The sequence below is a fragment of the Oxyura jamaicensis genome, chromosome 20 (assembly GCF_011077185.1).
Source record: "Oxyura jamaicensis isolate SHBP4307 breed ruddy duck chromosome 20, BPBGC_Ojam_1.0, whole genome shotgun sequence".
NCBI lineage: Eukaryota > Metazoa > Chordata > Aves > Anseriformes > Anatidae > Oxyura > Oxyura jamaicensis.
This window is the reverse complement of record NC_048912.1, coordinates 4,815,923-4,842,604: the sequence shown is the minus strand read 5'-3', so window position 1 is coordinate 4,842,604 and position 26,682 is coordinate 4,815,923. Positions and strand designations below refer to the sequence as shown.

The 26,682-nt window shown below is 55.2% G+C and overlaps 1 protein-coding gene across 7 annotated transcripts in view; it reads right to left on the bottom strand.

The window, feature by feature from the left end:
- Nucleotides 1-719: 719 nt before the first annotated feature.
- Nucleotides 720-26,682, bottom strand: part of CBFA2T2 (CBFA2/RUNX1 partner transcriptional co-repressor 2) — a 45,906-nt gene continuing 19,943 nt past the window's right edge. For 6 of the 7 annotated variants that reach the window (XM_035343970.1, XM_035343975.1, XM_035343969.1 and 3 more), the window contains 10 exons: nt 16,647-16,790; nt 12,824-13,065; nt 10,532-10,621; nt 9,796-9,977; nt 8,914-9,167; nt 8,097-8,182; nt 6,790-6,985; nt 4,167-4,235; nt 3,590-3,780; nt 720-1,070 (listed from right to left, as the gene is read on the bottom strand). In XM_035343970.1, the coding sequence (XP_035199861.1) occupies nt 786-1,070; nt 3,590-3,780; nt 4,167-4,235; nt 6,790-6,985; nt 8,097-8,182; nt 8,914-9,167; nt 9,796-9,977; nt 10,532-10,621; nt 12,824-13,065; nt 16,647-16,764 (1,713 nt within the window). In that variant the 5' untranslated portion in view covers nt 16,765-16,790 and the 3' untranslated portion in view covers nt 720-785. Of the gene's footprint in view, nt 1,071-3,589; nt 3,781-4,166; nt 4,236-6,789; nt 6,986-8,096; nt 8,183-8,913; nt 9,168-9,795; nt 9,978-10,531; nt 10,622-12,823; nt 13,066-16,646; nt 16,791-26,682 lie in introns of those variants that run through there. The other variant, XM_035343968.1, reaches the window with a different exon arrangement.

Sequence of the window (26,682 nt, the reverse complement as noted above, 5' to 3'; positions counted from 1 at the left end):
GCAAAGGTCCAACCCCGAGTATCGCGCAACTGCCTGTCCAGTTACAGAGAGGGATTAATAACGGGCCCTCCAGAAGTGACCAGCTGTACTTCCCTGGTACTGGCATTTGGTTTAGAGCTCTCCTCAGCAGATGTGTCCTCTCCTCAGCCTCCGCAGCCTGGAGCCACCACCCGCCGCAGGCAGAAGAGAAGCTCCACCATCCCCAAGCAGCGACGTGTTTGTCATTGCACTAGAGAATGAGATGCTCTTGCTGGAAAATCGGCTCCGGTCTGTTCGAAGCAACAAAGAGCCAGCACGGCTAACTGAGCAACCACTGTCTGGGAGCAAGATTAAAAAAGAAAAGATGCATATTATGGAAAAAAGGTAGCTGAATGAGGAGGCAGTTCAGACACCTCAGGGGAAGAGCCTGAGCGTGTTTGACCCTTGAGAACACGGCTCCTTGGCTGGGCACCGCTCACTCTGCATTTCCTGCCGGCGCTCCGTGGAGGCCAGGTTCCCCCGAGCGAGTGCCCGGCCTCCCCCGGGTCCCAAGCGATGCTCTGGGGCGACCCTTCGGAGAGAGCAGCACGGAGGCACCTTGAGCGAGGCCGACCCAAGTCCTTTATGAGCCTGAAAAAAGGCAGAACGAGATGGCAAAGCCCAAGTGCCGGTGCTCCGGAGGAGGCGGCGTGGATTTGTCAATCATGTCAAGTGACAGAAGTTTCTGTGGTGGTTTTTTCTTTTCCAAAGTAAAAAAAAAATAACTCGGGAAAACTAATCACATGGACAGAACCAAAACTTCCCTTTTAGAGTCCGTTCGTTTCTATTGCTGTCACAGATGCAGGAGTGGAGGATCGAGACGTGGCTGCCGAAGTCTTCTCGAGGGCCGGGCTGGCCACGCCGTCGATGGCCTTGGCGGCTGCGGAGCGCCCCGCGGGCAGAGCCAGCGGCTTGCTCTGGCTGTGCAGGCTTTGGCCGCAGATCCGGTGGTGCCTCTCCCAGTCCTTGTGCTGGCAGAAGGAGCCGCAGTACCGGGCGATGTTGCAGCCACTGCATGTCTCGCTGGCCTTGCGGCCGCAGTTCCAACAACTCTGAAAGGACCCAAGACACCACACTTCAGAACGGGTTTGGTTTCCAGAGCTGTAGGGCAGTGCTGACTCGACAGCTCTGGAGGGGACGTTCATCCCCCTCTGGCCCGGATTTAGTAATGTTAAGCTGAGCAATCCATTAATTCTTGCTACTTCACAGACCTTTGCCAAGGGTACTAACCCCTACTCCTCTGCCCTACAAAAGCCTGCCAGACTGCGCTGCACACATCCTCTCCCCTAGATCCACCCAAACGCACACAGGAAACAGCAGGCAAGGACTGAAAAACACGCCACAGATGCTGCTATTTGGTCTTTTTATTTCCTGTTTTAAGCAGCTCTATTTTGGTACCGCTCCCAGCCAAGCGCTCTCCGCGGGGATTACAGCGCTGCACAGGCACCATTTGCTCTGCACCCTGCCTAGCTGCACAAGAGGTCAGAGCCGGCTAATTTGGAAAAGAAAAAGCCCATTTGAAAGCCTCCCAGCCAGGTGGAAGCGCTGCCAGCGCGCAGGCTTCAGTCTGGAAGAGGAGCAAAGCCCCTCTGGACGGCGGGGGAGGCGTCAGCTGGTGGGCTCGCAGCCCGCGCCGCTCGGCGCGAGCACGGGGGCAGGGGGCCAGCGCCGGGAGCTGCGGCCGCAGCTGCTCCGAAGAGGGGAGCGGGAGGATTAGCTTCCCTGCAGCTGGACCCGGGCATTAGCAAACGCCTACTGGGAGGGCAAGTTCAGCTGTGAAAGAGCAGCCCCTGCCAGAGCCCCGGGCCTCTCTCACCCTGCCCAACGGGGCACATTTCGCCGGCTGCCGCTGCCGCGAATGCAAGAGGAAGGCTGCCGGGGCAGGCAGGCGGCACGGCGCGCCCCACGCGCCCACCGACAGGGTCTGCGCCCCCAGAGACTTCGGGGCTGCCAAAGAGCCCGAGCGAGCTGGTCGGGAGCGGGGAGCTGCTGGGAGAAGCAGGACTCGCAACCAAGAGAAGCCCCACGGCAGCCTACAGTAACTGGGAGAGCTGGGACACCGCTGTGCGGCTCTGTACACTTGGAGCAGCAGCTTCAGTCGTATTGCCGGGGTTCCCCGGCACACCACAACACGCGCCAGCTTGCGAACGGGGCCCCTGGGGAAACGGGCCAGGGATACGGGGTTCACGGGGTGCTCACTCGGCTCCCAAGGTCCTGCACTGCTCCCACCCACCCGTCCTGGGGACGGACGGACAGGAGGAGGACGCTCCTCTGGTATTCCCCTACAGAGAGATCATTGCTTATCTCATTCCTTCCCCAGCACTTCCACCCACTCCCACCGTGTGTTTGCTGCCTGCTGCATTTGTCCTTCAGCGATTTAATAACGGGAAGTACCACAGCACGTCCACCCCTGCAGTAACACCTGATGCCTACATGGCTCCTGCCGTGCGGGGTGACCTGAGCGTCCCAAACCCCGCGGGAGAAGGGAACCGGACTCGCTGCCCACGAGGCTTGAAGCAACACGAAGCCCTCACTCCCATCAGATTTTTGGTCAGCAGGGACAGAGGCAAAGCCCAAAGCGTTTGTGCAGAGAAATGAAAGCAGTAAGCCAGCCACAAGTGGCTGTGACAGCGCAGCGCAGGAATTAACCGAGCAATTTGTGCTCAGTCCAGCTGAGATCTCCAAAACTTAGTGAAATGTGCTTCCAGTTAAAGAACAGTGAGAGTAATAGTGAATGACTGAGGGGTGGCAAGGAACTCCCTGAGGCACCCACTCAGCAGGTGCCGCTGCCTGTGACAAACCAGGAGCCGGCCGTTCCTTTCTGAGAGGCAAAAACCTCGTTGGGTGTCACCAGCCGTCTGCGGGGCAGGCACAGCTGTCCCACACACAGGTTTCTCCCTGATCTCACGGGATCAGAGGAGCAGGAGCACTGCGGGGCCTGGTTCTGGAGAGAAGCTAACACACGCTGCCCGGGCACGTGTTTTGGGAGCTAACACACCGACAAGGTGCAAGGCAGTAAGCACCATGCTGCTCAGCACCAGCGCAGGGTGTGATTACAGACCATCGAGAGCTGGGTAATTCTGACCTCTCATGGGACCCAGTTTCTACCCTGCGCTGTTTTAAAGCCCGCAAACTGCAATTCCTTATCTGCGCCCATCAGGTACTGCACAGCAGCAGATTTCTGAGCGAAGTGGCAAGCCGTATCCACCAGCACCCTTTTCTCTTTGCTCTCAAAATGCACGGAAATCCCTGGTGGCTACCTTGTGGCCAGCTAACGCTGCCCAGCTGCGCCCTCCCGCAGCCGCACCGCACCCAAGGGAGCCAGAGGCTCTTCCAGAGGGGAATCAGTTTAGGCTGATTCCTCTGCCAGTGAAATAAAAGTTAAAGTTTTCTTTTTTACAGTATCAGTGCATCCTTTTAGTTACTGACTGGAGAGAGGCTTTTAAAAGGGAAAAAGGATGAGGGACCTGCAGGCTCCAAGCCATCCCTGGGCAGGACCCAGGGCCTTGGTGAGTCCCTGAAGCTCCCCGCTGGGGACGTCCCCGCAGCTGGACCGGCCCTGGCACCGTACCTCTGTAGACTCCTCCTGCTCGTTGATCACAAGGAAAGCGTCCTCAGTCGCCTGGCGCTTGGCGTCCGCAATGGTCTGCTCCATGCGAGCCCTCTCGGAGGCGATCATCTCAAACGCCTTCTGCTCGGCCTCGGCCACGGCCTTCTGCACCTCCGACATGGCCTGGCGCTTCACCTCGTTCACGGCTTCTTCTGGAAGGGAACAGCAGCCTCAGCAGCCTGCCCGAGCCTCGGGGGGACGCCAGCCTGGGCACGACGGGGGCACGGAGCTGCGGTGCCGCGTCCCCTCTAGACTTGGGACACCCGCGGGTGGGGGACAAGGGCTCGGTTGGCGCCGCTGCCACGGCTGCTCCCGCCAGCAGCAGAGCCAGGCTCAGCCCGGCGGGCTCACCGCTGACACCGTACGAAGCAGCACCCTTGGCAAAGCCGGGGCCGGGGGTGCGGGCAGCCAGATGTGCACATCCTGGGGCTTTCCTGCAGCTGGGCTCCTCCAGTTGCTGCGGAGCGACGTGCAGCATCTGTGTTTACCTCAAAGGATCTGGCAGCGTCCCTTGCCAAGGTTCCTAACAAACACTTACCAGCTTTTTTCCATATCTCTTCAGTGACGTAGCCCGTTCCCGACCTGCTGCTGAACTCCCGCAACGAATCTGTTGGAATAAGGAGCAGAGGAGGGGTTGGCAGAGCCCCATCCCGGCCCACAGCCGGCCGCGGGGGGGCTGGGGAATGCCCGGCTGTGTCTGGGGACCTGGCACGGACGTCGGCCAGGCAGGGGAGGGTTAACGGGCTAAAACTTGAAACAAAGGATTCCTACAGTTAGGCCATTCATCAAACACTTAGATGATAAATTACAACATTTAATTAGCGCCCTGCATAATTTATGATGCAGTATAACCCATTTCCATCTCCCGGTGCTTTATAACAACAAGCAGTACTTATAAATACACGCCATCAAACATCTGCACTGCCCACTGACTTGGAACATCAATCTATAGGAGCAGCCGTTTACATTAAAGGCAGCACTTTCCATTCCCAGGGGCAATTCAAAGACTCGACTGGATGGACAAAGCGTCCTGCAGGCTCTCTTGCAGTGAGAGGTGTATACATTCCCCAGCACCCGTAAGCCCCCAGGGAGCCACCGTGACAGATGGGGACGCTCATCCGAGGATCTAAACACAGAAACCTTGTACTGTCTTCTATCCACAGCCCTTTTTTTAACACTTCAGAGGAACTTTCTGAAGGCTCAGATGGCACCGGCGGAACGAAAGCTGATTCATGTCAGGGGCTGGGAGGTTATTTAAGCTCGTGGCAGTCTGCAGCGCGCCCGGGGAAGCTTCCTGACATTTAACTGCACCTCCTTGCAACAGCGAGAGTTTGGGAATTGGCCCCGGGTTCCCAGGAAGGGAGAAAACATCAACAAGGCTGTGATAAAAACAGAAATGGTATCGCCTTCAGCAGCACGGGGCTGTAAGTATCTGGGCTGTGCTACACCCAGGTGCTGCAGGGCTAGGGGCTGGCTGTGCTCCTTGGGTCCTTACCCTCAGCAAGCGGCTGGCGCCCAGCGCGCTTGGTTCCCCTCTCCCTGACCTCAAGCTCTGCACGCTTTTCTTATCCTCGCCGCTCTTCACAGTTCTAGAATTGTTCTCAAAGAGGCCTTCAAGCTACTGCAGAATTTATTTATTGTTAACCAAAGTTGTTACCTCCTTTCTGTGGAACTTCCGAAGCCATTCATAATTTCAAATCTGAAATTCAGATCGTGATATTCCCAAAGCAGGGCAAGGGCTGATTTAGAAGCAGGAGGGTTTTTTTTTTTAATTTATTCTTCCTTCCATTTACGCACTTGCTCCCACACTGAAGTTTCCACATACACAATCCTCCCTGTTGCTTCTGTTTAGAAGTGCTATGACTGAAATCAAACTGAGTTAAAACCCTAAGGGTAAGTTAAGATTTAAAGCTGCGAACTGCAAATGCTCACTAACATATTCTATTTCAGTCGCTTTTGCTCGTGTACTTGTTATTGTTTTCCTATGAAATACTCATTCTCACTGCCTGAGAACTATCAAAACGTGTTCAATTGCAGCTAAATCGAAGCTGGACCCAAATTCAGGTGCTCTTTTGACATGCAGGAAGCTTCGCTCTCTTTATGTCACATATTCGACTCGTTTGTATTACAGCAAATCGACATTTGAGCTTGACATCGATTATTACTGGTAGAAAACATCTATTTTCCTTACTGAATGAATGGTTTTTTATTCCCAGCATTTGCAGCAAATGCTTTTGGATGGAGATGAGAATTCCCATCCAAATGCATAAAATCAGCACGTCGAGCTTGGATTTTGTGAAGGGTAAAAAGCCCTTGAATATTGGAGGGGGAAAAGTATCCAGTGGCAATGAAGTTAATTGGCTCACGACAGAAAAAAACTAAGTGTTAATAACTTGAGCTACAGGTAGCAGTAGCTCTGACACCAGCCTTCAGTATTCTCAGGATTAGCAGGTCGTGCCCTTTAAAATCCTTTATGCAAGACAGGCTGGAAGCAGAAGAGGAAGGGAACCAACAACTTCTCCTGCCCAGCTGGGTTCTCAGCCTTGGAGGATCCCGGTGTCGAGCTGCACCTGCTGACCAAAGCCAGCCGAGGAAGATGCTCTCCTGGCACCGGCAGAAGCTGCTGCCAAAAAGTGCCTTCACACTTCAGCAAGCGCTGCTTCCAGGAGCTCCCACACGGTCAATGACTCGTCTCTCCGCAAAGCTTTGAGAACAGTTACGCACTGATCTTTTTTTTTTTTAATTCTTCAAGGTCAGAAATAGTTTGGGTTTCAGTGACAATTGTGTGTTCTTGACTGGGGAGAGTAATGGCAGCTTTTCATCTACAAGGTAATGCTCAAAATTGCCACCATGATAGATGAATTATCGCAGAAAGTGATTTACCAGCGTGAGTTTTTCCCTGTAATTTCGTTAAGGGAAGTCAAGCTGATCTTTTCAGTATGTTCTATTTAGCAACTCATTATCAGTCTAAAGAGTTTTAGAGCCAGCATTTGGTCACCACGCTGGAAAGAAGAAATCATTACCCTTTTTTTTTTGTAAAGTAAAAAGTTTACAATTAACATGGAATCTTTTGAAATTAAAAATTCCCATATACTCTTCTGTTTTCTTCTGCATAGCAGGTATTAAGAAATATCAGCGCGAGGCACAGAGGTGGGGCTTACCGCTGCCGATGGAGTCGGAGCTGCTGGGGCTGTGCTGCCTCGAGACGAGCTCGCCGCCCGCCTTGCGCGTCTCGGCCGTCTCGCTGCAGCGCCTCTTCCAGTAGTTGAGCTCCTCCCGGTCCGCCTCCTGGCAGCGCCGCAGCACGGCCATGGAGCGCCTCGTCTTCTCCACCATCTCCATGATGCAGTTCAGCGCCTGCAGGGAAGGACGGGCTTTCAGTTTTTCTGCCCGCCGACGTGGGCTGCTCCGGGATTTCTCGTTGGAGGTACCCGGGGGGCTGTGCCGGGAAGGTGAAACGCGAGGCCGTGCAGAGGAACGGGCTCTGAGCGCGGTGTTCCCGAGGGAGCAGTGCCCAGCCAGGCAGGGGAGGTGGGTCCCGTACCCGTGCAGGGAGTGGAGGTGAGCCTGGACACAGCACGAGCTGGGAAGGAGGTGGTCACACCCCCACCGTTTGGCTTTGGTCAACATCAGGTGTGGCTGATGGGGCCGTGCTCCTGAAGGTGGAGGTGAGAGCAAACCGCTTTGCTAAGGGAACAGTGTGTCCATGCAACACGCTGTTGGCTGGGGGCATGTTTTTATGACTTTTATGACACCTGTCTCTGACCTAGAGGAATTGGGCTTGGTACCAGCTCTACACAGCCACATCCCAACTCACAATATTCAGCTCTGGGGCTTGACACCCACACAAAACATCAGCTTTTGGGTATAAGCAAGCACGGGGTCCCTCTGCGTTTGTGATTAAAGCTGAATTTCAATCCCCTCTCTGTAGGGAAAACGCTCCAGTGAAGAGCTTGGACCAGCAGCCTTGCTCAGTGCAGAGTCTGCCAGAAGTACCAAGTCTTGTCCATACCCAGCTGTGACCCATAGAAGGCTGGCAACCCAGGAAAAAAAGCTTTTAAAAAATAATGATGGGGTTGGTTATTCTGCAGATTGCAAATACTTGCTGCACATAACACATCTGCATGCTTGTTGGTCCCGTGCTGGCCTGGGCAGCTGCAGAAAAGACCTTTACAGGGACAAGGTTGGGCTTGATGGCTCTGAGAGCCATGCTCTGAAGGAGAAACTCCCCAGCTCAAGCACTGAGTCCAGACTGGGTTTGGCTTCCACTGACCACGGGCAGAAGAAAAATACCAGGACACTGCTACTGCTCCCATGTGCCCTCCCCACCATCGACCTTCCTGTGGTGGCTGGTTCATCTGCTCGGAAAGCCTGGATATGGTATCAGCAAGAAGAAAACCACAGCCTGGGGCAGGCGAGTGCTGGGTTGTGTCGCCCAGAGCTTCCCACAGCTCCCAGTGTTCCTTACATGATCCAGATGCTTCCACTCATCAGCCCACTCTCTCTCTGTTAAGCGGTGGTCCACCAGCTCGTCCTGGTACCCTCCATTCAGACCTGCAACAAACCGCAGCCACAACAGTGGTTAGATGGACCAAGTGCTTTCCGAGCTGGAGAGGTCATGTGGCCCTGAAGCAATAAACAGAGCCGTGTTTCTGACCATGTATGGCTGTGATTTTAAGCACTTCTCAAAGAGGAGGCTAATTGAATACTCGTGCTTTTACCCATGTTGTGTCACCATCTCACAAGTGCTACAGTCCCCTCACAGGTTCGGACCTGACTCGCTTGGGAGGGCAGTTCCCTTTTTATAAAGCCGTAGGAGCTCAGAGCTCGTGATTCAGGCTGCCCTGCTGGAAACAGAGAGCTCACCTACACACCCCCACCAGGGCTGGGGACAGAGGAGGGGGTCAAGCTCCTTTCTCTCCAGGCTTCACCCATCTCCCGGCTGAGTCACCTCTGAAAAGTTCAGTTCTGTTTCCATGGTCTTCGTCTCTGCCTGCTGGGTTGGCTACGCTCAACACAAACACCGGGTCCTTCCTCCTCATCCTCGGTGGCTCCACCCTTTATACACACAGAGGGAAATACCACCTCTGCCTCTCAACCTTCCTGTTTTAAACCTTTCAATGTTAGAAGTTTCCTCTGAATTCCCTACTCTCATCTTCCTGTTGGGGACGTGCCTGGAATTACCCAGCTTCGGGTGGGAGTGGCTGAGCAGGGGCTAACCAGGGACGGACAGCTCAGCTCCATGCTGGACCTCGCAGCTCCTACCACCCGTCAGACCCTCTCACCGAGGCTGCTGTGCCTGTCCCGAATCTCCCTGTGCTCCAACATCTTGCTGGGGTCTCTGTACAGATGGGAGGTGGCGATGTCTTCCAAGGTGTAGTGCTGGAGGGGCGGCGGGGTGGGGTGGAACTGCCCGCCGGGGTTCATCAGGGGGATGCTGAGGGCCGGGCTGTGCCGCGGCGCGGGGCTGATGGTGCACACCCGCTTGGCCGGAGGCTCCGTCGGCAGCGTCTCTCTCTCGAAGCTGTTGTCTTCTCTTCTGCAACCACACCGACAGACAGGATTCGTTAGCACGGCGTCAACGTACTCAGAAAGGGAAAGATGCAGATTTTGGGCAATGATGATTTTACTGGGGGGTAAGAGCAGGAAGCTAAAACAAACACGCTCAACTTGTGAACATATCCACGAAATGACCTCGTTAAAAAAAGTTCAAAATGCCTGAGTGTTGTGATTCATCCTTCCAAGCATGACCAAATTAAGATTTCACAGTTTTTATAAATTTGATGTGTGCTCCACATAATTACATAACGACTTTTTCTTGGAATAAAAGTAGTGAAAATGAGCTGTATCCCTCCTAGCACTGACAGTGCCGCCGCTCTCCACCTTCCCAGCCCAGGCATTTCAGTGACCATCTAGTGAACTATTCCCTCCAGGACAGAATCTGCCTGAAAGCCCTCAGAAAGGATCCCCAGCTGAGTTCTCAGTGCAGGAGTACCGTGAGGAGAAGCTACAGCCACGGACAGTCAGCACCATCTCATTAACATAATTGGTATGAGTGCTAAGATCTTGTGGTTTGGTCCCGGATACCGCTTCAAATTTTGTTTCACCTGTGCTGCTGTCTAAAAACCCGTCTTCAGGAACTTGGCAGTGGTAAAGGCTCTTCTTACCTGTCCGGGCTGTGCCTCTTCCCGTTGCCGTTCACCTCGATCAGCAGCTCGGAGGAGTCGGCTGGGGAGGCGGTGGTGGTGTTCAGCAGGATGTGCTCGTGCTGCGCCAGGTACTGGGACGGCGTCTGCTTGGCAGCCCGGGCGCAGTGCAGCAGCTCGCGCTGGAGCAGAGGGAGGTTGGCCTGGAAAACAGGCAGGGCTCTGCTTCACGCGGGCTGCACGGGCATTTGCTCCATACACAAAACCCCTCAGAGCAATAAAGGAAGGAGCCTGGGCCCCCCGCTCAGTGTGATCCCTCCTGCACCGTGCAGATCTCCCTGCGTGCCCTCAAGGGCCGAGCACGACCCGAAGCTGGCGCACGTGAAAACAAAGCGCTGGGGGAAGCGCTGCGCGCTTCCAGCACCTAACTGCTCCAGGCACGCTCCGTGTGCCAACACCCCAAATATTCCAGATCTGAGCACAGGCAAATAAGCTTATAGGATCAGAAGGCGCAGCATGGAGCTTGGTTTGTCTCACTTATCCCTGACACACAAGCAGACATATGTGGCACTCATTACAACGTTAGCTTCCCGTGAGCCAGTCGCACATGGCGATCGCTACGGTCTGCGCCGTCTGTCTTGGACTTCAGCGAAATTGTTCTGGTGCTTGAAACGAGAGCTTTGCTAGTAGTGACACGCTGCCAAGTAGCACAGACCAACACACAAATTGTTAGCAAGCCCCATCAGCTCACTGTCACCTTCAGGAAGGGGATCACAAACGGCCTTAGGGGGAAGTTCGTCGCCTCTTGCAGCTTGCAGTGAAATTCCTCAATTGTCACCGTTGAGTTCTGAGAAAAGAAATTAAGAAATGAAATGACAATTTGTTCTTATTTTTAGATGCTTGGGAAACAGCTCAAAATGAGCAGAACTGGAAGGGAGACCGCATCTGCCATGACAGGACCGACAACGTTTGCATCGGATCCCGCCTAGCACAGCCAAAAAGACTCAGGTCAATGGAGCAGAAAGATCTACCACACCAGGCAAGGGGTGAACGTGGCACGCAGCCAGGCGCTCCCAGCTCTGGGGTGGGAGGCAGCAGGACCCAGCTGCCACCTCCTGCACCCTGCCCAGGTGGCCTAGGGCAGGCCAGGGGAGCCAGGCAATGGCTCCAGCTGCTCTGAGCTGCTCTCCTTCCCTCCCTTCCTTCCTCCCTTTCAGCTCAGCTCGTCTGACCGATCTGCCATCCTCGAAGTCACCGCCAGCCTGCTGCTCACCCCAGTGGCACGGGCTCCCCCACGGCTGTTTAGGCTGTGCGCTCCCTGGACACGCAGCTTTTGATACGCTGCACCTACAAAGCTCGTCCCTGCAGCAGTAATTGCTGTCAGGGCTGAGAATGATGAGCAGGGGAACCTGAACGGCTTTTAATTTCCCCTCCAAAGTGGTAAGCTAAGATACTGCCTTACACCCATGGAAATATACAGGGCTGCCTTCTTTCAGAGGCAGCATTTTGCATCCAGTGCTTAAGTGCTGTGAAATCCCGAGGCTGCATACAACCCCGTTTGTTCTGCCCATGCCAATCTGGGAAGCAGAAACACTCCATGCCTGCATTCCAGCCCCATTTGCTGCACGCTGAGCCTCAAGAGCAGGCCTGCCAAAAAGCAGAGCCCAGCTCAGGAGCTGTGCTGGGTAATGGTGCAGCTGGGCAGGTGGCTTGGTGCTGTGCTCCAGGGCCTTGGCTAGGCTTGCACGGGGATTGCACAGCCATTTCTACCAGTGCATTTGTGAATCTGCAAGTCTTGGACGCAATCCTGCAGCAAGAGCCATTCTTTTCTTTTCTGAAGGACGCTTTCAGCTCTCCGAAGACGCAAAGGGGCAGGAGGCTATACATCTACTGCTTGTGCATGCACGCACCACCACCGACCTCTGCTATTGCAAATCCAAGGGCAAAAGCTGCACAGGGGTTATTTACCAAGCCCCTTCCTGTCTTTGCACCCTCAGACTGTCCTAAGCACGAACATGACTGAATGACAGCTTGCACAGCCACTCATTTCTTTGTTAACGCAGGCGAAGCAGCAGAGTATCAGAAGCTGAGGCCTCCAGCTGCAATAGCACATGTCCCATCTCGGACAGACCTCAGCCAGAGTTAACACCGCAGTGCTGGTGGGGCTGCGTTAAGCTGTGCGGGACAGCCCATGAAGAGGAAAGAAGCCTATTAAATACACACCGTGCCCCGCACCGCCTGGCAGAACTGAAATGCTTGAAGCATCATGACATTCTCCACACACTCAGGACTTAGAACTGGACTTCTGAAAAGGAGCAGACGCAGCCACAACCCCCCCTCCCCCCCACGGCATTTCCAGAAGCCCCAGAATTCAGCATCGCCCTCTTTCCCCTCTAAAAGATGTGCCTTCAACGCCCCCACAACGTACTGCAGGAAATAGGATGGGGCCCTGGGCATGGCAGGCTCACCAGTTACCCACAACGCGGCTTTTTGGAAACAGCACACAAGCCGTTGGTTTGCAGTCAGAGGCGCTCTCAGACAGAGCAGCTTTCAACTTCCAGCTACCAACTTTCCAGAAGTCGTAAATCCCTTCTACTCTAGGCTTACAGGGTGCAAGGAATAAAATGTTTCCCTAGCAGAAAACTACAGCCTCCTCTGAACTGTGTGGGAGTTTCACCTACAACAGCAAACCAGGAAGCACAGCACAGCCAGAGCTTCCAGCAAGGACGGCAAAAAGCCCCAGACATGCAGCTTTAGTCCAAAATCTTCTAGGTTTCCTTAAGCTCAGCTGCAGCCGGGCTCATGTCAAAGCAACGCAACCGGCCAAAGAGCTTTTGAAACCCACTGAAGACAAGAAAAAAAAAAAAAAAGCGAGTTTACCAGAAAGCATAAACATCGCAGGGTCGTGCTTAGTCAACAGCCCTGCTTGTAAAGACACACACGGTTGTGCAACGCCGGCACGTGGCGGCTGCCAGGACCCCATCACTACGACGCTTTTGCCACGGCCGAGCCCCCCGGCCGCCGTGTGGCTGTGCCTGGCGGTGCTTACCACTAAGGCCAGGACGAGGGTCCGGACCTTCTCCCCGATCTCTGGAGAAATGTCATTGCCAAACTGCTGGAGGGTGGTGAGGAAGCGCTTCAGCTTGCTGAGCTGCCGGGCGCCGCACGTGGCTGGGAGCTGCTGGTTGGTCAGGGAGGAGGAGGAGGAGGAGGCAGGGCCGTTGCTAAACCGCTGGGGTGGCGACGGAGCCCCGTTGAGCGTCGGGGGGGAATGGTTTATCCCGTTGGGCACTGCAAGGCAGAGACAAAAGCGTTATCGGAGTGAGGCGGGCATGTCCCCAGGGCTGCTGTTTAAGAGGATGGAGATGGTCACCAGCAACGCCCCGTCCCTTGCTCGGGGCGATGTTCTGTGGGGGCCCTCGTGCACGAGTCCCCCTCGTCCAGCTCCGGTGTCCCCCCAGAGTTAGGGTTCGGACGATGACAGACCAGGTGCCCCTCGGTCTGCGTTTGAGGCAGCTCAAGGGGACGGGGGTCAGGCTGCACGAAGCTGATGCCACGGCAGCCCACATCGTGCCGTACGCTCAGCCCAAGGAACTGAACGTGCTTGCTCCCAAGGTTTACAGCCCTCGGCAAGAACTACCAAGCAGTGTTTCTCTGTCTGTGTCGTGCAGAAAATGACCCCAGCTGATCCAACAATCCCTCCCAGCCGCATCGCTTACAGGCAGCCCGCAGTGCTCGCCGCAGCCTGGGACCTGCTGACAGGCACCGAAGCTCAGGTGCCGCGGAGGGCTGGCGGCACGTCCTGAGGGGTGCCTCCTGCCCCGCGCACCCAGCCGCGCGCCTCTCCAGGCACTCACAGGGCGTTTCGCAAACACGCTTGTTTTCCCAACCTGGTCCCATCTGCGCCTTCGCCTCCTCTGAGCAGAAAGCATGTTGAAACAGACTTCGGTTGGGGAAGTTTGGGAAGTCCGCAAGGGATTAGAATAAATTGTTGACATCCCCACACTGCCGTTGTGCAATCTGAAGTCGTGTCTGGGAAATGGAGGAGAGCAGCTGTGCGCTTGGGGCCCAACTCCACACAAACCCAGAATTTTAGAGGTGAAAAGTACATCTAAGTACAGCTCTAGCTGACACGCTGGGTTATCCTTAAAAGCCCAGACCCAAACCCTTTGTGAACACGAGTGCTGAAGGACACCGGAGCCATTGCTCTGCCAGAGCTGCCCTCGCACCCTGGCATGCCCGGGCAGGGGAAGGCGTTTGCTGCTCCTGAAGGAGCGCAGCACGTAAAAGACGCAAAAACTTCCACCGTGGTTTCACAAAGATTGCTTCTTGGCTCTTCCAAAGAACACCACCGGGTAGGGGGTTTCGGAGAAAAATACGGGACGTACTCGAGCAGTTAAACCGCCCTGGGGCACACCGAGGCTGTGCAGGCTCCACACACCTGGACCTGCCGTGGGGAGCCCGGGGAAGATGAACCACAGTCAGTTAAGATCCAAGGGAAAGATAAGGCTGAAGAGACCTTCAAAGCTGGCTCGTGCTAACCAAGGGGTGAAAGGCTTTTCTGGGGCATAACAAAGACACATCCCTTTGTACGCACAGGGACGAGGAAATGAAGGTAAATTCTCGTTGCAGACTGTGAGGACAGAGGTGTAAAGGCAAAACGAGCTCGTGCCTCCTGTTATGGATCAATGCCACTCGAGAACTTCTTGTCCACACCGGCTTCCCCGAGCCAGTAAAGGAGCAGAGATGTCCTGCAGAGACACTGCTCGCACCCACAGGATTAGCACCACGGCGTGTACCAGCAAGCACTGAGCGAACTTGAAAGGTAATGACAAATCCTCATAGTGAGCATTTAATTCATGATACAAATGTTATAAATATGGGACAAAGCCACCCAGGAGGAGCTCCTCTCAAGCCGAGGCGGGCTGCTCAGCTCTGCGCTCTCTGAAGCCTGCGGCCGAGGCGCTTTGCCCCATTCTCTGTTTCTCTTCCTCTTTTCTTGCCCAGGGAAGAGGAGGAGAGCACAGGCTGCTCTGTGTGCAGGCAGGAAGAAGCCGGGGCTGCAGGGGCAGGGAGCCGCCCAGGGCAAGAGGCAGCGGTTGATGAACTCGGGCGCTGCTGCGGTAGCCCAGCAGGCCGGGGCTGTCTTCAGATGGACGCAGCTCCGGTAACTGCTCTCAGCATTTTGAGGCTCACCCTGCCTGACCCTCTTGCAAACGGGATTACCGCAGAGCAGCTGGCAGTTATCTGATCCTGCCTATCTCCAGGATCTGCTCAGCCACAGACCACGGAGCCGTACCAGGTCCTGGGCTCCAGATGAGAAAGCAGCGCTGAAGCAAGCGAGTGCGGGGCTGGGGAGGCGGCGCACAGACCCTGGTGGAATTACAGGTGTGAGGAGGAACGGAAAAGTCATCGCCTAGGGCTACACCATTAAAATCTGCTTTAGGTACCGAACAGTCTAAGGCTTTCCTTGTTTTTCCAACCCTTCTGTTACTGATTTGCTGCCTGCATGCAGGCAAAGCCTTCCTCTAGTGTGCTCCTCCTCGCTTTCCCACGCTGCGGGCTTTTACAGGGCAGGGTAAGCGCAGGGTGGCTCTGACCAGGACCCTTAGGCACGGCTGAGAAGTTAAAAAGCAAGAGTAAACTTTGTCATGGGTTGTAGCTCTCATCTCTCTTGAAAAGAGGCAATTAAGTCATCTGGAAACAGCAGATTCAGGCTACTTGGACCTTAACAGTGTGTCAAACAACCTGATTGGAAAAATTAATTTCTGTCACTTTGCTAATGGCCTTTTTCTGCCTCCGCAAAAGGAGAGCCATTAAAAAACCCTCAGCGTATAAAGCTGGGGACAACGTGTCTGGCGGGATAACCCAGTGATTAGCGTTACTGCCAGCATCACTCAATACATTAGTGAGTGTCCTGAAAGAGAGGCTGGATTGTAAATCTGCGCAATCCCCCGCCAACACGGAACTGTGAGATATCCCAGACACCGCTGTGGATAGCAAAGCGATACAAAAGCAGCTAGGGAGACCGTCAGCACGGGGAGTAAAAGGCAGGCAGAGCCTGAAAAATCCCTACGTGCCACGTGTGGGGGTAGGATAACTTCAAGCCCAAGTGTTAAGTAAAATTGCTTTGCCCTGGAATAAGGCTTTTAAAAGATGACGGCTTAAATGTTGTGTAAGGGGGCAAAAAAAGAGGGTGTGCTCTTTCTAGGATGTGAGAAAAAGGCCGTGTGGGGAAGCCACCTCCAAGCAGCACCCTGCTAGGTGAAGGAAGCTGCTGGCGTGTGTGAGGCTGCTCTGCGGCTGGGCAGGGCAAGGATGAAGTGTAACAGGCAAGATTACAAAGCAAACGTGGAGAAAAGAGAATTTGGATGGACAGCAAGGAATTTCTGAGGCTGGGAAATTAAAAGACGAAAACTTTCTAATCTCAGCTGCAGAAATGCTGTCTGCAAAGCAAGATAGAGCAGAGTGGGAATTAACTCCTCCAAAGATAGAGTGAAGAGCCCTGCTCTTGGCTCCTTTGAAGCCAACCTGATAAAAGACTTCAACTTCTTAAGGAGTTTATTGCAGAAATCAAGGCTGCACCTGCAAGGAGAGTGACTTGAAGCAACTGCAACAGCACTGGGGCCAAAGCAGGAGCTGCCAGGTGTGGGGGGGGACATCACAGACCCCATCTCACGTCCTGCATAAGCAGCGAAGCAGCAGGATGCCCCCAGCCCTCGCTCCATTACCACTGCGCGGCACTGCCAACGCTCGCCATGCTGGCTAGCGGCCCTGGCAAAGAGCTGAAACCCCAGCAGTGACTTCTACACGCCAAGTTCCCTCCCCGCTGGATTTAGTCTCGGGGACAAGCAGTGTTACTGGCGTCTTACGTGCGGCTGGGGTGAAGGACACGGGCCGGGGGCCGCCGGGGTTGACGGGGGGCAGCGGCGGCATGTTGGGAGGAGAGGATCTGGACTGAATCTTCACTTCCACAGGCGATCCGGGCATCACTGGCACCCTCTTCTCACCAGCAACTGTACAAAGAGAACGTGGTAACGTTATTGACAGTCACAGATGAGGATTTCCCCACCGAGCTCGCAAAGCAGAGTTGCCGTGGTGAAGGTGAGAGGAAGGACAGCCACACAAGCCTGCCCGGCTGCTCTGCATGGAGGAAGGGGCAGGGTACGGACCTGTGCAGGTGGCCACACACCCGGGGTGCAGTGGACACCCCAAGACCCTGACAGACAGGCTCAGGATGCTGATGTTCACCATCAAAGTCCCTCGACCGTATTTTCCCACCCCTCAAGCCCCAAAAACACTTCCACAAACGTTTTCCTGTTTGCTTTGCTTCCCCCTGTCCTTTAAATCCCCTCGGTACTCCCAGGTACGCCCACCACGGACCACGGGTTGGCTGCACGTTTGGTTTTTAAAAGCAAACTCACAAATTGAGTGTTTGTGCCCCTTCTCTCCCTCGTGAACGCCGAGCGCAGCCTCCCCGCGCTGCACAGACGCGACCGCACGCGCACGCATGAGCAAGCCCGCGCGGCAACGCAGTTCCTGGCCCAGAAGGAAGCGGCTGTGTGCCTGGAGGCAGCGCCAGCCCCTGCTGCAACCACAGCCCCTGCTGGAACCACAGCCCCGGCCCTTCGCCTCCCGCCTGCTGCCAAAGGCTGGGTGCCCGGGCAGCGCGCACCGCCCCGTGGCTGCTGCGCCTGGCCCCGAGATGACTTCTCCAAAACCACTGCCAGGTCCGAGCTGTGAGGCGGGCGGCATCCACGCTAGCAAGCTACCGAAATTGTCAAAGTGTCTTGAAAACAGCTCAGCACAAGGCATCTGCAGTCGCTCTCCCGTGTGGGGTCTCCGGTGCCTAACGCAGCTCGGCTGGTGGCTGCACTCCTCGCTCCAGCATCAGGCCCCAAATTCACCCTCGGAAGGAAACGAGACAGAAATAGGAAATATGTGCTAATGCAAGCCTTTTGTTTTTGTTTTGTTTTTAAATCCAGACAGAAAATCCTTCTGACAGTATAAACGAAGCCTGAGCATCTCCGAAGAGCAGCCAAAACCTCCCCGGGAGGCACTGGGCACCGCAGCCTCAGCTGAGCAGCGCGGGGCCACCCGGCGCGAGCCATCCCTTCGGTAACGTGCTGACCACTTTCTGCTCCTCCGAGCGACGCCTGTCTCATTTGATTAGCTCACTAACGAGTTGTGACTGCGTTCCAGCATGCCCTTCACCAAAACGTTGACAGGTTTCCAGCATGTCCATCTGTGCCCTGGTTTGGGGGCGGCGTGGGGAGGGAAGGGGCTGCCAGTTGTCTTCCCCTTCCCTCCCTTGCGTGCAGCCCGGAGGACGCCACGCTTCGGGCCACCTGCTTTTTGGGCGATGGAGCTGAGGGCCCAGAGGAGCAGCTCGATGCGGTGCAACCATCAGCACCCGGCACTGGCCAGCAGCAGGAGTCCAGCGGGAGAGCTCCCCTTTGATCCAGCTGAGAAGAGACGAAACTGCGAGGCTTCGATGCTTCCAGAGGGTGAAATGGAGCGATTTTCTTAGACTGCAGTTGGCAAGCGGAGACGTCTGGACCTGCAAAATGGGTTTGAGCTCCCAGGAAAGCAAACGCCGCCGCTCAGCACGCTGCCAAAGGAGCTCGCAGCGCGTCACAGGGACGGAGGCAGGCAGCAGAGCGACACGTGCGTGCCCCTCCCTGCCAAGCAGGGCTTTTCTGCCCGGGTCTCCTCCGCCGCGTGCAGCTCTGCTGGCGAGCTCCCCGCCGCGCGATGCCCCTGCCGAACGGGTGCTGGTCGTTCCTAGCATCTGCTTGGGGCTCCTGCCCCTTGCGCAGCCCACATCTGAGTGCTTCCAAATCCACCGCTGGAAAAACCAACACAGGGCAGCCACCGTCCTGACCTGCGCCGGGGACAGCTGGCTCCTGTAGCTAAGGGCAGGCGATGCCTCTTTAAAGTGCTGTTAGACAGACCGCACGCCGTAATCAGCTGCTGGTGGCCTGGGAACGCACCCATGCCACACGACACCGCTGCTTTTACAAATACCTATCCGCTGCGAGAAAACCAGCTCTCAAATTCTGGCAGCTCCTACGAAACGCTGCGTTCCCACAAAGAGAAGCACTGAGCGGGCAGCGAAGCCTTCTCGGGAACACCGGCACCAAACCTGCTCCTTCGCCGCTCCTGACAACGAAGCTGCCGCCTCCGGGAGCGCAGCCGCAGCGAGCTGGCAGCCGCTGGCCAGGAATCTGCTGGGCGAGGCACGAGCACCTGCCTTGCCCCCGCGCGCCGTGCACGAGCTGGCTCCTTTACTTCCCTTACGGCGCGTCCCCGCTAAAGCCAGCGAGGTAACAAAGTCAGTTCCTTATTCCTAGTGGGGTTTTTTCCTGGTTGCAGGGCTACCTGGGGGAGGCAGGGGCAGCGATGAATGCATGCAGAGGAGCCGTGTTTTCCTGCCACCTGAGCACAGCTGGAGTACCTGGGCTGGTGGGGCTGGCATCGCCATCAAACCCGTGCCCGTGGTGCTCCCACGGCAGCCGGTGCGTGTCTCCGCTTCAGCCTGCCTCCCAAGGCCAGAACTTGCTAGGCTTCGCTACCGCGAACAAAGCGGAGAGATACCAAAGCCACGGGGAACCGCAATTAATTTTATCACACCAACGTACTAACGACGTTAACACGGTACCGCCAACTGCTCAGGCGCGTTTGGTCCCACTCACGATTCGGCACTGACGTGCCTCTCCCTGCCACACGCATGCACAAACGGCCTTGGTACAACCAACAACACGCGGCCGTAGGCAGACCACCAGGCTCGTGCGCACAGGTAACGTGCCAGCGGGTGGATTTACGGCAGGGGCTGGAGGAAAACAACCCCCTTCTTTCCTCCCACCCTACGCAAGAGGAGCAGGATAGCCAGAGTCAGAGCCTGGTCTGAGTTCGCTTGCTCCACCGGGGAAGAGAGAGCAATCCTTCAGGTCTCTCCTCCCTCCTCCTAACGCAGTCCTAGGGCACGTTAAAGACGGCGCCGGAGCACCCGCAAGGAGAGCAGAGCTAATTAAGTTAATTTGCAGCGGCGGCGGGGGGAAGTCAGATGGAGTTTGTTCCCCCAAAATAAAGCCAGTCACCACCGCGCTGCTGCACGAGGCACCGAGCGCAAGCCCCGGGAGAAGCCAACACCTCCTCTTCCCGGCGCGCTGACAGACAGGCAAGAAGCAAACAGGCCTGTTAAATTTAAAAGCTTCCTGCTAATGACCCGGGGCATCTATAAACACAGATAAAAACCATCTTTCTAAAACTCCCCATTTGTAGCCCAAGCACATCCGTTTCATGAGAGTCACGAGAGCAAAGCAGACCGTGGACGAGGACCCCAGACAGCCTCCCGTTGGCCCGGGGCTACAAAGGAGCCAGGGGGTCTGTCCCTGGAGGCACGACGCCTTCCCCAGCTCTTCCTTCCCCGTTTCAGCGATGGATATATTTACTTGCTCACCAATGGCAACATCCAGATGCACAGAGGACGTGAGAAGCTCCTCAAAACGCCTGCAAGTCCCGCCAGGACGTCCGCCAGCCGAAACCGCGCTTCGGTGCCACGGGGGCAATTTGGGTCACACCGCCAAGAAGAGTCTTGTCCATGACCGAACGCTCCGAGTCTCAGAGCAGGACGTCTGCCTACACTGGAAACGTTGAGGGGTTCTCCATCAAAAAGGCTTCCCTCCAACCCCCACCGAGACCTCGGTGCCGGCCGCGCAGCCACCCCGGGCTCCTCACAGCCGCCGTCCCTGCCGAAGGGGGCTGGGCTGGAAGGTTTGCTCTCGTGGCGTCTCCTTCTGAAACATTTACAAATGTTGTGTTGTTATTTTTCCAACAGAGCCTGCAGGACGCAGATTGAGCGTGTTTATGGCACAACGCTTTTGCCATCGCGCTGCCAACCACCGAGGCTTCGCAGCGCCACGCGCTAACGTGGCGCCCAGAAACAGCAAACGTCAACTTGGGAAGAGGATGAAGCGGCGTGGCCACGCGGGGCAGGTGGGAGAGCCGCCTTCACGGCCCGGCAAGCGCTGGAGTTCCACACGGGGAGATGATTCACTCGGAGCAAAGCAAAACCCGAGCACGGAGATGCTGTTTTAGTCTTGGCTTGGTGCGAGAATTTCATATTCTCAAAAAGCTGATGAAGTCTGAGGAGCAGATTTCACAGCCATCGGAGCTACAGATTTCCGATGCTGCAAAGCTTCTGGCTGCATCGGGGACAGCTGGAGGCATATTTAGGTTTATGCCGCGCGCCCTACATATCGCGCGTCCCAGTTACGGACCCAGGTGTACACGAGACCACGAGGTCCCCTGCGTGGGGAGGAGGAAGAGCCAAGCCGCGCAAGGCAGGGGGAAAGCCGGGGCTCCGAGCGGTGCTCGGGGAGAAGCCCCACTCCTTGCTCACCAAGGGCTGAGCTCCCTTGAGCTGTGCAACACCGGGACATGCCTTGGAGCAGGCAGTCTGAACACCCAGACAGATTTCACTGGGTTTATTTTCTTTAAAGAAGTCTTCTGGCTATCGTGTTTAGTATAAAGAGAGTGTTGCTATGACGGGTAACCTCAGAAGAATGGCTAACATTTGCTCCCATTGTAAACTGTATAAAGAAGCCGCTTTATTCAGCTCCTTGTGCTCGCGGGCTTGGGAAAAGGAAAAAGGCACGAGTAAAAACAGTCACACGTTAGGGACTACCTCAAAGACTCTGCAACTGGGATTAATTCTTAAATGCCTTCAGCAACTAGAGAGCAAACTAAGTAAAGAAAAGAGAGAAAAACGCTGCGTGATGGAAGCAGGACGTTACCTTCCCCAGCAAAGCAGGGCCAGGAGGAGCCCGAGGACAGCCACGGGTGCCCGGGGAGGCAGGCGGACAGCCCAGCGCGCCCGGCGCTCTCCTCTTGGCTCTGCAGAGCGATGCCAAAGCAGAACCCTTGATCCGGCGGCACCAGCTGAGCCCCGAGTTTGCAGAGACCAAAGGGCACAGGAAGAGAGACAGCCACCGACAGGACACAGAGAACGCAGAGCTGCACACAAATTTACATAGTAACGTTTATACGGGCACCACTAACGGCATCCAGCAACCCCGTGTGAGCACGGCGAGTACGTGCTGGCTCTTAAACCCTGCTGCCAGCTCAGAGCAAAGCCTTTCCTCCTCCTTCACACGAAAGCGACTTAGTCCAGCGGCTGAGTGTTTGGAGGGCGCACACAGCACGGACATCGGTATCTCCAGGTGTTTTTGATGCAGGTGTAGGATCCCCTCGGCTCTCTGTCGCCAGCTCAGGAGGCAGGAGGAACCTGCCTGCGCTGGCACCGACGCTGTGGCTCCTGCCAAGAGCCGCACGGAGCCTCAACTGTTTCTCACGAACCCCTTTGGTAGCGGCAGGCACTCTAGCTTATCGTGCTCCAGCTTTTTGGAGAAGTCAAAACACAAAACACGTTGGAAGAGATAAGGAAGAAGCACACTGACTGGGACACGGCGCCGCACAGCTAGCTTTTTGCTTCTGCAGCTTGCAGGATGGAGAGAGCAGCCTCAAAACGAGACCCCGTCAGCACGGCCTGGGCCCTGACAAGGTTTTGCTTTTAGTCGATGTCTTCTGACCACATCCCTGCCCACAAAGGGTTTGTCGAGGGGTTCAGAGTCGGGGCTGAAGTAGGTAACGGCTTCAGGCAAAGAGCAGAGGTTTAATTGGAGCCTTTCATACAGAATAGGCAGAACGTGCCCCATACCTAACAAGCCACCCCAAAGAGCCACTCCTCGCCTCAGAACGAAGAGCCCCAGGTTCAGCCCTGCCTCCCCGGCTGCTGTCCCCGAGCAGAGCCCAAGGTCAGGTCTGGCACGACAAAGCCGTCGGGCACGCGGGTGCTCGCTTGGAGCCGGCCACGCAGGCGCCTTCTGGAGCCCACTGAAAGGCAGAGCCCTCCGAGGGCAGCTCGGCCCGTCCTCAAATATTCATCAAAGCGGGTGAGATGAGCCACGCTCGAGATGTGTCTCCATTTGCAGCGGCCCTAGCACCTGAGACGACCGCTCAGACTAGAGGCATAAATTATAAAATGCCTACAGGTCAGCCAGGCCAACCCTTCTAGAAACAGCCCTTTGAAGCAGAGGCTCATTCCCTCCCCTCATTTAAATGGGTAAAGGGCCCAGGTTTAGGATAAAGCAACACAAAGCTTGTCTAAATGCTAACAGAGACCGTTCGCAAAAGGGAAGCCGAGGACCCCGGTGCCCTCTCCGGTGGCTGGCGGGACCCTGCCGATGGTCACGGGGAGTTCCTTTGACGTAACCGAACCTCAAACGTTGTCCTGGAGAAAAGGCCGGGGAAACGGCCCCAAAACCTCCCTTCCAGCCCGAACGTGTCTGTGATTACCCGGGCCCGCTGCAGCCGGCTTGCTTTGCAGGGTTCCCTGTTGATAATCTGAATGCAAACAAGAGGCAGCATCAGCGTAACCTGACCCGATAATGTAAATAGGGTGAAATGAAATATGGTTCGCCACCTCCCCAGCTTTGGCGAATGTTTATTTTGAATAACATGCTTATCTGCTCCAACTGCTCACCATCTGTTTTCAGTCTCCACCAAGCTAATATTTTTCACATTTAGGAACTGCGAAATGGGAAGAATTACATTTAAATTTTATTAACATCTTTCCTCTGCTCTAAGGTTGCCTTTCCCTCCCCTTGACAGCTCTAAGCCATCTGCAGAGCACCTTTGCGGCTCTCTAAGGCTTGCAGATAACCTCTCATCTGCATGCAAAGCAACAGTGCCGCCACTCCGACTTCCAGCAGACGCTGTTCACGGCTGCTCCATCGCAATCTCTCCATCACCTGCTTCCAGGCAGCTCCCCAAAGCTCACAACGAAGTCACGTCGCCTAGGAAAGACCCGATGTTTTATCTTCTTGCGGCATTCACCGCATCAGGCGGCGACGAAAGGGAAAGGCAGAGGATAAGCATCGGAAACGAGGCAGCTGACGCAGCAGCCCCAGGAAGACAAGGACTGGGCTAAGTCCTCACCGGGGGGACAGGGAGATGGGAGGAGGGAGAGCGAAGAGGTCTGAAGTTCGGAGGTTACATTTCTCCACAAATACTGGCATCTATTCGCATCCAGGGTGGCTTCCAGAGGTCTCCACTTGCTCGAGTCAATAAATGAGAACTTACAGCCAGAACTGGGGGACACGAGCATGAAACGGGTCAGCGGCAACGCTGGTCAGCTGGGTCCACCCGCTCCTGTCCGCCTGCCTCCGCGCCGAGGCGGGGAGTTGTATAAGACGATACTCCAGCATCTGTTGCAGCGGGTAACTTATGTTCCTGCGGGGATACTTCCTCCACTAAACGCGATCAGCCTATTTTTACACTGTTTTGCTTGGGTTTAGAGCACATCTAGGCTCCTGATCTGCGAGATGCTGTGGGAGTGGAGAGGACTCGGCACCTCGCAGGAGAGCCTCGCGTCGCTCAGGAGGGAGCTGCTGAGTCTGGGACAGGCATTTTATAAATCAAAAATAAACGCGTGTAGCTCCGTTGCCATCCATTTCTCTCCCACACACAGCTGTTTCACTTTAAATCTCAATTCAACGCGAAGCTTGGATAGGAGAACTTGAAAGAGCAAAGTATTTTATCCTTCGCAACCAGTCCAGAAAGCAGTTAATAAGGGAAATAAGATTAATAATTTATTCCTGAAGGCAGACTGCAGATCGTTATCTGTCTTGCCCTTCAGTGATTTTTATGAAAACCTATTAATGTTCCTGACTCCACAGACTCATCGGTAGCCCAGGTTGGACTTTGCAGCAATTCTCCTCTGCTTTGTTCCCAACCAGACGAGATGGATCCATACCGGAGCCAGTGGTGCAAACCAAGGGCTGCAGAAATCCCCCCCACGAGCTCTTACCGCATCTAAAATCCCCCACAGGCTTGGTCAGGGCCCCCACATTCTCGTAGTCTTGCTTCTGCAAGGAAATAAACCAGCACGGTACCCCCGGTATCCCCACACCACAGAACAAGCGGACACGTTGCCCAGGGACATGATTTAGCAGTGGACTCGGCAGCATTAGGTTGATGGCTTTGTGATCTTAAGGGTCTTATCCAACCTAAACGAGTCTATGATCCTACGAGTAAGTACTAAGACCGTGAAAGCTGGCCGAGCAGCCACCCACACGTGGCTCAGCAGCCTCCTGGGAGCTGGGGCCACTTACCAACACGTCTCAATCCTTTCCCTCCCTGCACGGCTCGCGCCCAAGCAAACACATTCGGGGACTCGGATATCAGGAGTTGGCTCCGAGCTTCGGCTCCCTGGCACCAAAACCAAGGCAGCAGCCAGGATTTCGCCTTCAAGGTGGAAAGGAAAGCGCTGTGGGGATCAGGAGAGCGCTCCCCCCCGAGCCAACCCCGGCACGGCTCAGCGCACCTGGCCGCGTTATAACCGGGGCCTCGTCGGAGCCAACTGCGTTCGACCAACGCCCGAGCCGCCCGCTGGTTAGCTTCATTGGTTGCTGCTAAAAGAGCTGGTCATTCTTGCATTCGTTTACTGCTCCTTTTAAAGTCACAAAATCAAGTGGTTTTGGGCTCGGAGCAGAGCGCCGGAGGCTGGCGCAGGCTCTCCAGATGGGAACATCTGCCTCTCGTTTGCCACGGGGAAGAAAACACGAGGAAGATTAACGGCTCCCGAGTCCGGCGGAGCCCAGACACAACAAGTACAAAAGGGATACGGTTTAGAAAGTCTCAGAGCAACAGCTCGGTGTCAGGTTTTTGTTTTGTTGTTTCTGAAATGACCATTTTGTGGGACTTATTCATACAAAGAAAGGTCGTGTCTGGAACAAAGAGACCGGGTTTCGCTTATAGCAAATGCTGCGCATAGCCAAAGCAAGAACTGAGTAACCGTGCTTCTGGGGGTGATGTACAGCACTTCGACCATCTCTGCCAAACCTTTGGCATGAGGGCGTTAAAGAAGTTGGCTTTAAGGGCTTGTCCCCCAAGGCCTGCTCTTTCCAGCCTCCGTTCGGCAGCACCGAGCGTGCAAGGCGGCCTCTGCGCCTCAAGGCCAAAGCCGCCAGCTCTGCTGCCCGCCCCATGCACAGCACCGGTGTCTTGCAACCTTCCTCCCCCTCCTTGGTGCTCCTCAGGAGCACGTCTTGGTTACAGAGGTACCCATTTAAATGAACCCCCGAACCCTTCTTACTAATTAGCGGCCTGGCTTTTGGTATCTATTCAGTGCCCGCCAGTTTTAGCAGGCTTTCAGCACAAGCCCTCGCTGGGAAAGTCAGCCTGTTGTACAGGGTGCTAACAGCTCGAAATCCTCCTCCTTTCACCCTCCAGTCTGTGCAGGTAGGACTGGAGTTCAACAAAACAAAACCTTCAGTACGGGTGAGACTGCCTTCAAAACTTTTGCAAGTACTGCTTTTTAAACAAAGCTGTGCTAAGATCTGCTGGAGTTTAGAGAAAGCCATTTGTTAGGAGAATTCCCCTGCGTTACACAGAACAACTTTGCACTACAATTTGCGGCGTGGAAATGTTTTTGCTTCCTGCTTACATGGAACACTACAGACCAGATAAAGATGCAACTTTCATCCCTGTAAATGGGTGACCCAGAAAGGAGAACATTCTCCACAGCGAGCTCAAACTTCTGTAAATGTTTTCCACCTTTGCAGAGGCTTTGAGACCGCATTTCGGATATGATTTTATCTAGCACACACAAACCCTTTTAAAACTTGGACCGCTTGCCATTTAACAAGCGGCTCCACCCTTCTCCTGCTCTCCAGATGGAATACATATGCGCTGAGCTCCATTTTGTTACCTTCCTCTTCAACGCAGCAGTATCGGAGAAGTGACAGTATAGCCCAGGGAGCAGCATTTAATTGGCATCCTCTTATTACTAATTAGCTCTGAGGGGCTCTCCACAGCTCCTAATGGTCAATGGAAACGTATCCG